The sequence below is a fragment of the Wyeomyia smithii genome, chromosome 3, assembly GCF_029784165.1.
Source record: "Wyeomyia smithii strain HCP4-BCI-WySm-NY-G18 chromosome 3, ASM2978416v1, whole genome shotgun sequence".
Classification (NCBI taxonomy): Eukaryota; Metazoa; Arthropoda; class Insecta; order Diptera; family Culicidae; genus Wyeomyia; species Wyeomyia smithii.
This window is the reverse complement of record NC_073696.1, coordinates 182,084,061-182,100,532: the sequence shown is the minus strand read 5'-3', so window position 1 is coordinate 182,100,532 and position 16,472 is coordinate 182,084,061. Positions and strand designations below refer to the sequence as shown.

Genomic DNA, 16,472 nt, shown 5'->3' with positions numbered 1-16,472 from the left:
TTCATAATATTTATGTATATGGGATACAAGATAACATAGAATCACACGAAAATAAAAACTAAAGTTGGAATCAGGTTTAAATTGATCTGAGATTTTTTGTAGTTATGGCTTTGGGAACAAACAATTGCATCATTCATTCAATTTTTCATTTCTCTTCATGCATAATGAGAATGATACCTAGCAAGCGTTCAAAAAAACTTTCGAAAAACGCAGAACAGAACAGGTAGGTAATACCTGAAGCATTTCACTCGTACTCGTTATCCTTTTCATGATGCCTGAAGCTCAAAGCCGGGCGAACAAAGGCAATGATTTCAATATCTGTGTAACTTTATATCATCCTTCATTTCGAAGGGAAAAAAATGAAGGTTTCAGTATTTTGTTAGGATTTAAGAATTGAAAATCACTAGAATAAACAAACATTCATCCGAAGACGAAAGGAAGCACTGCTGAGAGGAAGGATAAAACCGGAAAATGCGATCGTCAGAAGGAACAAAGACGGTATATTCAGCGCCTGCTGTATACGTTGCAACGGCTGTGAGGACAATAAGAAAAGAATGTCTTTCAGGACATAGTTCCGTGGGAAAATAATAAAAGACTAACACATCAGAACTGTTACAAACGAAGGACGTTCGTCAAAATCGCACGACTTTTGTACAACGAGTTCCACCCAGAACGTTTTCGTTTACGTGCAAAGCAAAATTCCATTAGCGTACACTATCAACAAACCTCCGGCGCCATTCACGGTGACCCACAATTACGAGCATCGTTTTCAATCGCTCTGCTGGGAGTGGCCTAATTTTCGTTCATTTCATTTGCTCTCTGTTGAACGGAAAATAATCAAACAAGTGCGTGAGCATGGTTTCCGCTGTACATCCAAACATAACAGGCTTAGAACGGCCGGATATGACTATCTAGCTTTGTTCGAACCAGGCCAAAGTAAGTAACTTTGGAATTTGAGTGACACTGTCACACCCACATTTGCGCTCCAAAAGGTTTCATCTCGACACGGAACACAAAATGTCAACATGATGTTGGTTGGAGATGGGTGTGAAGTGGTTGTAACGGATGGGATTTTTACGTGGGTTTAATTTTTAGTCATGTTTTCCTTTTAGGGGTTTAAAAGCAATTGTGTTAATTGCACGTAGGGAGTTGTTTTTACTGCTCGGTCGTTTTGGTTTACCAGTGTAACTGTTTTCGATTAAGAGAGACCATCATCATAATTGTATGATATAATAGGCTGTCAAAGGTGAAATCTAAGCACAATTCAGAATATCACAATCAGAATATCCTAACTCTTACCAAGCACAAATGTTTACCTCAACGTGTTCATAACTTGCAGTCAAGGTAAAATTAATTACTACAGATAAAGAAGCCTTACACTCGATTTCTGCTGAGTGCTCGCCACGGTTCGTCGCTGAAAAATCTTGCTAACAAAACTTTTAGAATAGGCCTCACATCTAAACCGAGAGAACCCGGTGTCGACTCAGCTGGGAACAGCAGGCGTAAAAGACGTTGAAATATTCGTTTTCCTTCTCGGTTTCGGCCGTCTGTTCCGTGTTCCCGGACAGCACGGAGAGCATCAGAGCTCGGAGACAGTCTACGTCAACGAGCAGTGGCATATAACTTCACTCACCCGCCATACTGTATTGCGTTGACCATAAATGCATTCCGTGATATAAGGAAGACAGGCATACCCTCGGAGGTAACACAAAAGGTAATAAGCACGAGAATGACGAAGTAACTCAAGATGGGAATCCAAAGGCAGGTAAGAATACAGGTTGATTTGGTATTCCAACCATGTATTATTTGCCTTCTTCCTTCCACCGTCAATCGGTCGGTTGAGTTTCTACGACAAAGTGCCGGAGTGTTGCTTCTGTCTTTCTGTTTGTTCTTGTTTTGTATCGTATATGTACTTCGACGTAGGGTGGGTCGACTTCTGGTTTCCTATGATGCTAGTATAATTGTGTAAATGCTTTGTTTAGTGGACCATTAATCAAAGTCCGTTGAGGTCGCAGCTGATCGTCAGAAAAAATGGTTTTTGTTGTCAGCACTTCGTGTACCACCCTAACACCCACTATTTTGTGTTTGTGTGTGTATGTGTGTAGATGGGCAACGTATGCGAGGTGTAAATTTTGCCGAAGAAAAAATAAGGTTTTCTTCATTGGCCTCTTCGTGGTTTGCGCCTGCCGGTGTGCAAGAACAAGAATAGCACTGAGGATGGCTCCCTCTTGGGTTCTAACGGCTGGCAGGTCGCTCGAAATTTATACATGCAGTATATTATACAACTGTTTCATTCAACGATCAACCTGAGGCTTCTTAGTTTTGTTTCCATGCATATCGTATTCGGGAGTATGTCTGTGTCTGCTGGAGTAATAATCGGCTGAATATTTTCTCTATGAGCTCAGCACGAGAAAAATTCATTATAAAATCTGCATGATTAACCGTTTTCTCGAGATCCTCTGTGTGTTACTCTTCGTATTAACAATTCTATGGCTCGGAAAAGTTGATTCTTGGAACCGGCGATGACTTTGTACTGGTTTTATTTTAACTAACTGTTTCAGAATAGAAATGATAGAAATATGTTCTGGTCTATCTCTATGTTCGCCCCGGCTTCTGTTGTTGTCATGTTGTCATGCCGAGATATCTTTATGAACAAGCGAAATAATACCCAAAAGTTACTAAGAAGATGATCATTTTTCATTCAATAGTTCTATGACTGATTACACTGGTCGATAAAAGCGAAACGAAGCATTTAAAAGTCTGGACAAAATTAAAAGATTACAGCTTTTTAACCATTCCTGTGAATTATGATGCCCCTAGTAAATGTAGAAATACGTCAAGAGACTCCAAAGTAGTTTCTCGCCGGGTTCGTCGTTTCTACGTTGGCTTACGGGAAAATTCATTTGAGTTTCTGGAAAAGTATCACTGCTGGCGAATTAAAATTTACAGGAATCGTCGAAGAGCTATTATTTTCATTTCTTCAGTTTCGGCTCTAAGGCAATATCTGTGTTTACTTCTTCAAATAACTTTTTGAATACACCACTTTCTCCTAGAAAGGTGTAGCAATCACTGGCAAAACTGAAGGTATCAAAGTGCTCCAAAGGGCCGAATGGCATATATCACTCGACTCAGCTCAACGAGCTGAGTATTTTCTGTATGTGTGTGTATGTTTGTATGTGCAACATATCAATCTCACGCGATTTATTATTCTCAAATGAAAAGTCTAGCTGCCCCATAAAACCCTATTAAATTTTATTGTAATCGGATTTTCAGTTTGCATGTTATTTAACAACATGTTAAAGTCACGAAGGATCATTATCTCGGAAACTACACAACCAATTTTAACAAAATTGGTTTTAAATGAACGGGCTACCTAAAAACCCTTAACTTTCGAATTTTATAAAGATTTGACATGTGGTTCAAAATTTATGGAAAGAAACCTGTTTTGGAGACTATTTAATCTCACTCATGGTTCCCATAAGACCCTATTATTTTTTTTTTTGCAATCGGACTATTACTTTGCCTGTTATGTTTGAAAACGTGAAATCCAGCTATGAAAAGAAACATTTTCCGAAGACTACTTAAACTCACTCACTTTTCTCAGAGATAGTTGAACCGATTTACACTAATTAAGTGTCAAATGAAAGGTCTACCTGCCTCATAATACCCTTTTGAATTTCTTTGTAATCGGACTCTAACTTCGTCTGTAATGTATCAAAATGTAAAAGTCACGAAACTTCATTATCTCAGAAACTACACAACCGATTTGAACAATATTGTTATCAGATGAACGGAGGTTAACTGATGAACTATAATGATTGAACACGGTTTGAAAGTTGTGAAAAAAAGTCACATTTGAAATAGAAAATCGAACAATCAAATCTAAGAAAAAATTTTGCGTCATATATTTGTCTTAATGTATGTTCGTATGTGTTTGAATGTTATGTTCAAAATGTTCGGTATAGTCACTGTTGGCTGCCAAAAATGTTTTATTTATAGTGAAAAATAAATCCAGCAAATATTATCAAAATGTATTTTTTTCTCAAAATTGAAGAGTTTGTGTAAATCTAATGATCTCGTAAATTTTCTTTAAAATAAGATATCTACTTACTTACTTACTGTTATGGCGACAGATCATTAAGATCCTATGCCGAATCCAGAATACGTCTCCACAGAACTCGGTCTTGGGCTGCTACTCTCCAGTCTCCCCTTACACCCGCTGCTCTGGCATCCTCGTCGACAGCACACACCCAGCGCGTGCGCGGTTTTCCTCGAAGGCGTCGGCCTCTATCCGGTTCTCTACTAGATATTATCTTTGCCGGTCGCTCATCCGCCATCCGTGCTACATGGCCAGCCCACTGTAACCTGCCGTGTTTCATCAGCTTGACAATATCAGCGTGTTTGTGTACTTCGTACAGCTCGTGATTCATGCGCCTGCACCACAACACGTTCTCTAGTTCGCCTCCGAGAATTGATCGCAGGATTCTACGCTCGAAGACCCCAAGCGCTCGTCGATCGGCCTCCTTCCACGTCCACGATTCATGTCCGTAGAGCGCCACCGGGAGGATCAGAGTCCTATAGAGCGCAAATTTCGTACGGATCTGTAGGCTACGGGACCTAAACTGGCTACGCAATCCGTAATAAGCCCTATTTGCTGCCGCAATCCGCCTCTTCACCTCGTTGTCACATGTCACGGGAGTACCAAGATAAACCAATTCGTCGACCACTACGAATGTATCCCCATCCATCTCCTCCGCAGAACCAACACCCGTAGAACTACCACGCTCTCTGCCAGCCACCATGTACTTCGTTTTGGCAGTGTTTATGGTGAGTCCAATTTTCGCAGCTTCCCTTTTGAGAGCCGTAAAGGCCTCCTCAACTGCTCTACGGTTAACACCAATTAAATCAATGTCGTCCGCAAAGCCCAGAAGCATGTGAGACTTAGTGATTATGGTGTCGCTCCTCTGCACACCTGCCCTTCGTATTGCACCTTCCAAAGATATGTTGAACAGCAAGCTCGAGAGCCCGTCACCTTGCTTCAGACCATCCAACGTCACAAACGCGTCCGAAAATTCGCTCGCTGTCCTGACGCATGATGTGAAACCGTCAAGCGTCTCACGTAACAGTTTAATTAGTTTTGTTGGGAAACCATGTTCTAGCATTATTCGTCAAAGCTCGTTGCGTTTCACTGTCTCGTACGCAGCCTTAAAGTCAATAAACAGATGATGCGTCTGCAAGTTGTGTTCTCGAAACTTGTCGAGAACCTGTCTCAAGGTGAACATCTGGTACGTTGTAGATCGCCCCACTCGAAAACCGCATTGGTATTCTCCAACAAAGGCTTCCTACAGCGGCCTCAGTCGCTGGAACAGGATACGGAGAGAATTTTCTAAGCGGAATTGAGGAGGGTTATGCCTCTATAATTACTACAGTCGAGCCTATGTCCCTTCTTGTAGATAGGGCATATGAGTCCTTCCAACCAGTCCGTAGGTAGTTGTTCCTCAGACCATACCCTTGGGATAATTTGGTGAATTGCACTACACAGCCGCTCGCTCCCAACTTTGAAAAGCTCGGCCACTTAGCCGTCCTTCCCAGCGGTTTTGTGGTTCTTTAGCTCTTTGCAAGCATTCTTCACCTCGTCCAATGTTGGTGGGTCCACAGCTTGTCCGTTCTCCCCAATTTCTATCCTGTTCCCTTCGACGACTCTCCTACCTTCCTCACCGTTCAACACCACTTCAAAATGTTGCTTCCAACGCCTGGCCACCTGCGATTTATCGGTAATCAGGTTCCCCTCCCTGTCATTGCACATGGCAGGTACTGGCACAGTCCGGTTCCTGATTCCGTTGATCGTTCCATAGAAGCTCCTCGTGTCGTGCCTTGTGAAGCAATTCTCCGCCTCCGCGAGGACGCGATCGTAGTGCTCACGTTTCATACGGCGATGAAGCCTCTTTTCGGCAGCTCTTGCCTCCCGGTATTTCTCCCGCATCTGACGCGTTACACGATTAGCTGCTACTAACGTGTTGGCGTAGGCTCGGTTCTTCTCCTCCGTCAGCTCTAAGCACTCAGCATTGAACCACCCACTACGCGTGGTTCCCGTTGTCATGCCTATCACTTCTCGCGCTGTTTCGCTGACCGCATCATGGATGTGCTTCCACTGCTCGTTCAGGTCCACTTCAGTTGGTTCACCGATCCGTCTATCAACTTTCCGAGTGTACTCTGCAGCAACTCCTTCCGCTGATTCGGAACTCGACCTTCTGTTCATTTAACACAGACTTTGCAGCCAACTGTTAAATGTACAGGATAATTGCGGGGCTAGCGCTACGATCCCACTGACACTAACAGTCTCTCCCGAGGCGCGACTCGTACCTACGACGACTGGCTTGTTAAGTCAGCATCGTACCTCGAGACCAGCTAGGAGACTAATCGATAAATAAAAAAATCTAACATTTTGTTAACAAAATTCTATGAACTGTCACTTAATATAATATACCCTCGCAAAATCTGGAAACATTGTATACATTTACAACATTCTACGTGAGATAATTACACCTGCAAACACAAAGTACCTATTTCATAGATCATTGCACGATGACGACATAAAAAACGAAGATAATGGATTTGATAGTTCAGGATGGTTTGTGTACATATAAAAAAAAAATTGGGGTTTTTAATTAATTGTTTTCACTTCCAACGGGATAAACTGACTAAACGATGAATGGAATAAAATCTAACACCTTCTAAACAAATCTCCCAGAACAGCCCAAAAAGTAAGGTTATTTTTTTCACAATGATCTATTCACTATAGAAACTCAGAGAGAGAGAGAGAGAGAAGGATAAGAAGCCATGGGTTTCATATGTCACAGGTGGCAGATCTCTTTTCAAAGTGCATGCAATATTTACTAACATTGTCATTCGACTTGACGGTGGTGACGAAAGAAGTCCCGAGGAATAATGAAGCGTATCGCAAAAATGAATTTTATACACCTTTATTACAATTGATCATAATTCGAAGGAAGGGGGTTCTGATTTTACGAGCAACATTGAGTTTTCTATTAGAAGGCACTATAAATCACAATTTTCGTTCTAACTTTTTTCGCAGATTTTTCCGAACTTTTAAACCTTCTACTAAGTTATCACCCATTCAAAAATGCATTTGTTTTCTGAACATTGTTATTTTTGCCTTTCTCCTAGTTTATCTTTCAAAATAAAACAGTTATTTAACATATTTTTTAAAATGCAAAGTTTTTCATCACATAGAAAAATGCCGATATCTCAGCTCCAAGATAATCCCGATATCAAGTATTTTCTTTCATGTAATTTTCGTCGTGAATCCCGCTTTGCAATGAAAATTTCAGTTCTTGATCCAAAATTTTTTTGTATGTATAACACTTCAAGTTTTATCAAAAAATTATTAGAAAAATTAATTTTTTTTTGTGATGTTTAATGGGCTCTGGGAGTCAAAAAACTGAATGCAATGTTGAACTGAACCATGCAAAATGGTAAAAAACAACCCCACAAAAATAAAAAAATATATGGAAAAATTTAGGAATCGAACAGAATAGAAAAAAGTGCAAAAGAGTGGGTTTGCAGCTTTAAAAAGTCATTTTTTTATAAATCACGTTTGGGCAACCTGAAAACAATTTTTTAGAAAGTCGAAATGCCCTACACAAATGCTATAAATAACATTATCTTTCAATTTAGGGTTGAGCTACTTGACTTTTTCAACATCGATTTTTTTGGGACACCCTAATGTACATCCAATTACATAACAAAGACTGAAATAGCCACTCAGCTAAACTTAGTGAATCAAAAAATTGGCCTAGGCATCGCTTTGTGGACATCTTCCTCCCATCAGGTGATTTGACTAAAAAAGGAAAAAGCGCTCTCAGGCTGAATCGTCATCGTGGGGTGGCGTGATCCACTCACAACCAACCCAACTGGTCTAGATTCAACCCTAGCCGACCCCGCGAGATTTTCTGAGGCGAAAAATCTCTGACCTCGCCTTTCAGCGCATAGGAAAGTAAAGCCGTTGGCGCCCGTCCGTTAATCAACGGGTCGTATGTTAGGGCCCTGGGTGGAGTCGCCTCCTGGACGTCTGTGGCGGAACTAGACCGACAGAAAATAAGCGAGAATGAAAAAAAAATCTAAGAATGTTGAAAGATTTCCAAATGAATATTTTTATAAAGGACAAAAAAAAATTGGGTGGAAATGAAACCACGCTTCGAAATTTCCTGCAAAATATTATAGACAGAACAAGAAAGTTGGGAACAAGGTGGGCCTAGAATTTAGGAAGCATTACAGACGAAAATACAAGCGATAATAGAGTGCGCGAATAATCTATCTAGACCAAAAATTACCGACACGCAACTATTTGCATTTTTGTGGTAGTCAGGCAGCAATTCAAGCCCTGAATTCTCCTGTTTGTGGCCAATCTAAACCAGGATGGGAATGTATCCTTTCATTCCTATCGCTCCGACAGCTGGTTAAGAAAAAACAGGTTAATTTGTACTGGGTCACTGTGAAATCGAATGAAACGAGAAGAAAGGTTTACCAGCTAGACAAGGGTCATCCACTAACTTTTTTGGCCCAGAAGAGTCTCAGTGCGCTGAACTCGGAGAATAGTAAGGAGCGACGCGATATCATAAGTAGATTATTAAAATCGAATAAATTTTTAGACCCAAATCGCGAGAAGACATTCACAGGTCTACTCACAGGGCACCACCCGCCTAAGTATCATCTCAAGAAACTAGACAAACTTGATGGTGATACATGTCGCCTTTGCGGTATTGAAAGCGAAACCTCGGAACACCTGTTTTGCGAATGCCGAGTATCACACAGCACAGATTGTGTATCTTTGATAAGGGACACGTAGAACCTGCCGGTATCTCTAGAAACCACGGGAAAATATATTTAGTACCTACAATAGAAACAACATTTGGGTTTTCTATATGTAACAGGGGACAGTTTGGGATTAACAAAACATTAAATTTCAAAAATACTAGTATTATTACGTCAACACTTTGAAACTCAAACTCATCCAAATCATATTGACCATAACATTGCTGTAAACCCATTCATTATCCTCACTCGCAGCACAAGACATACGAAATGTATGCAACACAACTGAATGACGTGACGATGACAGCATAAAACGCCCAGCTCGGCTGATATTATTTATGTTTCGCGTGTAATTGAGATCTGTCGTAGATATTTGTTACTCTGTCGGGCTCAGCTAAACAGAGACTTATCAGCCATGTACTAACCGTACAAATCAGCGAACACTGGCTCGACTAGACACCCAACCCGCTGCAACTACACGTACAAGCTCTCGCACAACTGTGTCGGCTCTAGCGATCTGTATTTGCATACACAACAAAACTTTAGATGAAAAATGTAAATCATACTGCGGCGTTTGTTTTCCGCTGCAGTTAGTTACAGGAATGCAAGCAATTAACACCGCTCTTTTGTCCGTTGTTTTACCCGCAGGTCCCTCCGACGGTCTGGCTCCAGCATCGTTGTGTTGGGTGGGGATGATACACTGAAACCTAGCCTGCCTATTGATGACTATCAGGAGGACTTCGAGATGTACAATATGATTTCAGCTAATCAAGATAATGGTGAATAGCAATTCAATACGTTAACAAAAAATGTCGTGTGCTCATTAAAATTTTTCAACCTCTATTTTAGGACCACATCGGGAGATGGCAGTTGATGTACCTGAATCATTTATAGCTCGCAACAAAACACCACCACGATACCCACCACCGCGCAGCACAACACAGGTAAATCATGTGTCCAATGCAATGCCACAAGTACCGAAACATGTAAACGGAGGTGTCTCCTTGGAGCTGGAACCTCTTGATGGCTATAGCGACAAAAATTCGTCATCGCTGGATAGTAGCAATGAATTTTGTAAGAAAAATTCCAGCAAAGGACCGTCCTCGCTCGGTTCTGCCAGCGAATCGATCGGCTTCGACTCGATCAACTATCTGAAACACTCAAGAGGTTCACTCAGTACAAGGAGCTCCTCGTCGGGTGACCTGGGCCCACCCGAGTACGATATCGGTCCGCATCGCGAGCTTCCAGTAGACGTTCCGGATAGTTTTGTTGAAGTAATTAAAGCACCGCCCCGCTATCCACCGCCAAAATCATTGATCTTAAAAGAAGTTGTCAAAAAGAAAGAATCATCCTCATCCGACGAATCTATCGATAAACCAAAACCGCAACCACAAGCACCAATGCGAAACGAGGTATTTTTGTTTTTCATCATCCATGCATCATTATTATGTATCATTGTTTCTTTAGTTTTGTATGATTATTTAGTTGTTTCCTTTCATGTTTATGTATTTCTGTCGTTTCCCGCTGTCACACATTCCTCCATATAACCAAATTGATTCTATTATGTTAACATTTTGCTGATAACATTTTGATTAGTTTCCGTGTACACCAGGATCGTCGTATCGTACAGTTTTTTTTTCGTTTTGCAATGTTGTTACCACCTACATGTTACACGCACCACTCATGTTAAATGACGCTGCTATTAAAATGAAAATCACGGCCATTAACATCTTATATCAAGGGTTCAATCTGGCGATAGTAGACTCGCCAATAAGTGTAGTTAAATTCAACCACTGTATCTTCATAATCATCGTTATTGTTTTTTATTTCGCGACCGTGTTACACGTTGACTCAATTTGACACCCACATTACATCCGCTATTGTCATTTCATGAGAATTCACGCAACACCCGGTACTGGATTGCGCAAGGCAAAATCAATGTATAGGATCTTACGTTCAAAATTATGCTTTATTTACATTGTAAAACGATATGTTTATATTTACAATGTTGTCAATTATGCAGCGTTCAAGCGCTACATCTAATATTGAATACAGTACAGAAATCTTCCTCGGAGTATTATTTTTAAACATTTTGGACTCGCAGAATGTATATTTGTGAGTAAGAATTGGCCATACGTACGAATTTTATTACTCTGCAGATCTTTCGTATGGGAATATTTGACCCATACAGTTGGCCAAAACGGCAGATTGCTTTTTTGCTAGCAATTCGACACCACTTTATCAGAAACATGTGTTTTTGTCTGTTGAATATGTGTTGTATGTGTGTATGTATGTGTATGTGCGTTTGTAAATGTGTAACATTTGTGGATATGTGTGTCCGTGTGTGAATGATAGTGCCTGTGTGTAAGCTGATGTGTAATTCTTCCAATAATCTTCCTCGTAACAAGCATTTGTAATGTTAAAATTTGTCAATTTTCGATTGAAATTCAATTTAATTTCTTTTCTTTTAATTTGAGTTGCCGAATGTTTTTTAATGTTTGCTAACGATGTTTTTGGCCTAGCTGTCGAAGTTAAAGGAAAAATTTTATATTAATATAATATTGTAATAAAAAAATATGGCAAAGTTCGAAAAAATTTTGCCTAGGGCTCAATTTAGTAAAATAAATAAAAAAAGAGAAACCACCAATAATATTTTAATAAATGAACCTGGTGGGGACATCACTTTCTGCTGTGGTGAAATAAAATTTCGTTTCGGAAGCTGTCCAAAATCCATCTTCACGTACGTCCATAACCAAGCATCCTTTGTACTTCGTCAGAACCTTCTCGTACAACTTTCGAGCGCGCCTTTTAGACAATAGGTTTTGCTTAAGCGTCCTTTTGGACTATTTACAGGCACGGAAATTTAAAAAATGTTGAATTCGTGTTACATAAAATTAATTAATCTGCATATATTTAAGATCAATGTGGACCGAGTAATACATGTTTAATATTACAGTTGGTGAGTTTCATAGCTGCAAGGTTACAGAGTCCGCTTTGATAAGCGGGTGATCGGGGGTTCGAATCTTAGTAGAATCAGGCCATTTGGTTGCTAAAAGACTTAAACATGGGTTTATTCTCAGGCTCTCCACTACATATACCCTTCCCTCAAGCTGAATTCTATAGTACCCCTGCTGACTTTAATCCTAACAAAAATAAGTCCCTCTTATAATAAAACTGGTCTGAGTAACTTATAATAGCTCTCGTCAGGGAGTTGTAATTATGGCGCGGTCTTGGCTGGAGGAACGAGGTTTCGATAAGATTCCGTCCTCTTGACAAAATATAAGTCCTACTTATAACAAAACTGACCAGAGGTGAAGCATTGAGTGCCTCTTCAGAGAATTGTGATTGTGACGCGGTAAGAGGAACGATGTTTCGATAAGACTCCTTCCTCTTGACAAAATAAGTCCGTCTTGTAATAAAACTGATCTCAGGAATATTTATCCTCTCCAGGGAATTGTAATTGGCGATATTGGCACCGGGAACGAGGTTTCGATAAGATTCCTTCCTCTTGACATAATAAAGTTCCTATTAGAAAAATTTATATAGAAATCTTAGAAATCACCTAAACAGGGAGGAACGTTACGTGTAGTCTCACTCGAGGGTGTTGGAATTAGGCGACATTGGTAGGATGTCCAGAGGCTATACTATATCCAGAGGGTATACTAGAGCAGTAAGCTTGAAATGAAAAGGGTAATAATATTTACACACAAGCACGGATAAGAATAACAAGCGTATCATTTACTTCGATAGTGATACTGCCAATTATAATATTAAGTGCGGAGTACAGAAAACACCTGGGCAATATCACAATAAATCAAATGTCTCTGGTCACAGTGATGAGCCCACATAGAGAAAATAAACATCACGGTTACGCAACATATTTCTCATTAGGTTTCATACCTTCTTGTTTTAAATTAAATATAATCGCTGTTTTACAAACAGTGACAATAAGACGACGAGTTAAGAAATGATAGGTCACGACAGAATGTTGAGCCTAAGTCAAATCAATCGATTTACTCCGGAAATTTTCAACATTTGAGTTTAAAAAGTTGCCTTTCAATTTGCTTTATTTTAACATTTCGAAATAAGTTTTAATTGAGACATCTACTTAACTCAATTGGCTAGACTTTCTATCTTGATAGAAAAACTTTTAAAAATTTCTCTAGCACTGGTATTTACAGAAATGAGTTAAGTGTGAGAATTCTATGAAAATTTATTTATTAATAATTTCCTATAAATATTATTACCAGTTGAATTTTAGCAATTACAATAATAATTAGGTAATTGAAATAAAATATAAAATTTGTGCGTTGATTCGGTATGAGATTTCTTATTACTTTTTTTGAAGCTGTTCATGTTGACAACGGCTTATCAATAACAAATAGGTACACACGTTATGCCGCTACGATCAGTTATTTTCTCGCCAACTTGTACGCAACGATAACGGAAACTATCATGCAATTTCGATTTCGATGTCATGACAACTGGAAAATAATAAAGTCTAGAAATACGAAAAGAATCGAACATTTGACTATGTAGTTTCATAGCAATTTTAACTATCACGTATACGTTCAATCTATTAGTATTTCTCGACAAACATTTCAAAAGGTCCTATCTGCTTTCATCGTTTTTCCGAAGCGTAATTTCATTTTGGTAATGGCTCAGCTTTAGTAACTCTCCCAAATGTGGTTTTCGTTCAGAAGGCTAGAGTGATCCCTCCGCTATCAACTTGTGCAAATAACGTGCCGGAAATGGTGTTTATTAAGATGTGGTAATTGAATGAAAGTGATCGATCAAAAAATCGGTAAAAGCAGATAGGACCTTTTGAAATGTTTTTCTAGATTTAGTTGTAATTTCAACAAAATCAACGATGTTCCTGAGTAAGCGCTCTTTGTGAAACATCTAAAAGGTTTTTTCACCGAGTATTGTGTTTTCTCAAAGCTCGAACTTAGTTTAAGATTTCGCTGTCAGTTGTTGATGCACGAGATAGTTGCGTAGCTAATCATACATATACTCTCTGGCCTTAACTTTAGGAAGTGTTATGTAATAAAATCTTCATAATCAATTACATTGGTCAATGGAAGCGACAAAACTGGAAGAAATGAAAAATTATAACTTCTAACCATTCCAGGAAATTTTGTTGCACCTAGTAAATGCAGAAATGCATCAAAAGGCCGCAAGGTTACAACTTTCTTCTATCAGGCTTGTATCAAATTCAGAAATTTCAGTATTTCAAGCATAGTAACGTTTTTATTCGTGAATACATTATCCATCACCAGACACAACGTTTCCCTATTCTTCTGACAGCATAAAATTTCTCGTTTCTTGACAATAGCCATAAATCCACCCAATTTTTGGTCACTTCCAAAGAGCAGAAGTTCTAGTCAGCCAGACGATACATTATTAATTAGAAAAGATGGTAATCGGAAGAAGCGATGTCAGGAGGAAATCTGGCCAAGCGTTGTCTTGCAAAAGAATCACTTTGTTGTGTCTTTTCTTATATTGTGACCGTTTCTCTTTTAAGAACTCTTGTGAAGGTTTTACCTGCAATTCCTCGTCCATGTTTTCTACATCGAATTCGCCATTTTTGTTGCGCTGAAACCATTCACAAGCTTTTTTTACTCATGTAGTCTTCACCAGAGATTTTAATAATCATCATCGGCTACAGATTTTTTCGAATGAAAACGAAGAGCCAAGTTACCGCAATTGACGCAATTTCGACATTTTCACGCAGCAAAACAAGAAATACCAAAGAAAAAATTGACAAGTGTGCTGGTTTACATTTGTCAACAATGCCTTAGCTTACGTTCCTGATGTGACATTGTTTTGCTAACTGTAAATGCAGGTACTACCGACGAAAAGTGGCGAGTTTTCATTTTTTGCACCTGACATTTGAAAAATAAATAGAATACCTAGAAAGCAATTTATTTCTTCAACACATTACGTAATACTGATTTGCTGTTCCTGTGACACTGATTGAAATTTATATATGAGAGTCACACTATTTCTAGTGTATTGTCTACACCTAGAAGAATTATGTAATATTCTAAATTATATAAATAAGAAGTACTTACATTGAAAAGAAATATTTCGAACGTACCCATTACCACAACCAAATTTTGTACAATTCGTGTTTTAATGCGACCCTGATTTAACAAATTATTTAGATGTAAAGACATGACTTTATGAGAATAACTTTTTAGCTCAGTTTACTGGTATTTTTTCCATAAGAATGTTTTCACATTTTTTTGATGTGTAAAGACTTTTTTCGGGGAGAATGAAGATATTTGCAAAAATGTACCGTCAGTAAGTATCATCTCACGTATGGTACATCAGCTTAGATAAGTGTGATAATCTCCAAACTTAGCAGAAGTAAAATTTGACGGATAGTTTGATCTGCTGTTTAGGTGTGAAACAATAAACAATCTTTCTCTTCCCATGTGCACCAAGCAGGATAATATCCCGGTGATCTCTTGGTTGTCCTCAAGTAGGCCTCTAGCTTACTAGACAATAGTTTCCCGCAGACATAGTATCCGCATCTAGTTGTGCCAGCTGGATAATCCTTTTAGTGTCCTATTCTCTCTGTAGCCTTCAATAGATACTGAATGAATCAATCCTTTACCTGTCGATTCGTCAAGCAATATGCTGCAGCGCCTATTTCCCAACCTGTACCGTGCCTCCTTTTTGCATGTGTAATTACAGCTTAATGGTTCCGTGAAGCCCATTCCACCCCCGCGCGATCACCTCCGGATAGAGAAGGATGGTCGCCTGACGAACCGCGCCCCGGTTCCCGCACCGCAAGTACCGGACCGCAAAGCAGTGCCGACGACTCCGCAGCAACATCATCAGCACATCGGTCAGGTCGTGGAACCGACTCCGGATCAGCTGGATAGCATCAAAAAGTTTCAGGTCAGTAGAACTTAATGTGCTTTATTGTCTGGCATGTACTAGTGCAGTGTGCTGAATGAACAGTGTGGATTGTGGGAGATTCCGGGAAGGATTATCCCCATTTTGTTACTCATCCAAAGCACCATCATACGGCGAAGGGTTCAATTGATTCTGTTTTAAAACTTGTGCCGTCATCTGACGTGCTAAAGTTGGTTCAGGAAGGTATTTTTTTTTTTTGTTGGATGTTTTGTTTGCCATCTTAGGTAAAGGTTGCAAAACACAAAAAAGACAATTACAACTATTACCTCCACACTTCATTACATCCCTGCCCCGTAGATTAAGTCTTTGTTGCATGATGTATGTTGCACCCATTTTGACTGGACTGTTAAAGCACCCAAATTTAAACAAAACAAAACAATCCCCCGAACTGCTCTTGCAAACAGCAGGTAACTCCTAAATGGCTGTTGATGATACCACTAAAACTATTATTAAACCTTATAAATAATTCAACTGTTTCAGTTTAAAATTCATTGCGTAGATATGACTCTAAGGGTCGTACATTTGGCGGCATTGTTTTATGCAATAGTTTTACCATGTTTCTCGTCACTAAAATATGTCTCAGACGATGAGTACTGCCTTTAGAATACTTACTTAATGGCTGAGCTTTTACATCACTTTCGCTTCCGAGTCAAATAGATTAGCTAAATTAAATCACTCCATTCAAGTAATGAAATGTATATGATCCATGT

At 39.4% G+C, this 16,472-nt stretch overlaps 1 protein-coding gene across 6 annotated transcripts in view; it reads left to right on the top strand.

The window, feature by feature from the left end:
- The window catches only part of LOC129733182 (protein PALS1), a 113,140-nt gene that overhangs the window by 74,540 nt on the left and 22,128 nt on the right, over nt 1-16,472 (top strand). For 3 of the 6 annotated variants that reach the window (XM_055694808.1, XM_055694807.1, XM_055694809.1), the window contains 3 exons: nt 9,484-9,614; nt 9,685-10,247; nt 15,538-15,744. In XM_055694808.1, coding sequence (XP_055550783.1) covers nt 9,484-9,614; nt 9,685-10,247; nt 15,538-15,744 — 901 coding nt within the window. The remainder of the gene's footprint in view (nt 1-9,483; nt 9,615-9,684; nt 10,248-15,537; nt 15,745-16,472) is intronic. The other 3 variants (XM_055694810.1, XM_055694812.1, XM_055694811.1) reach the window with 2 other exon arrangements.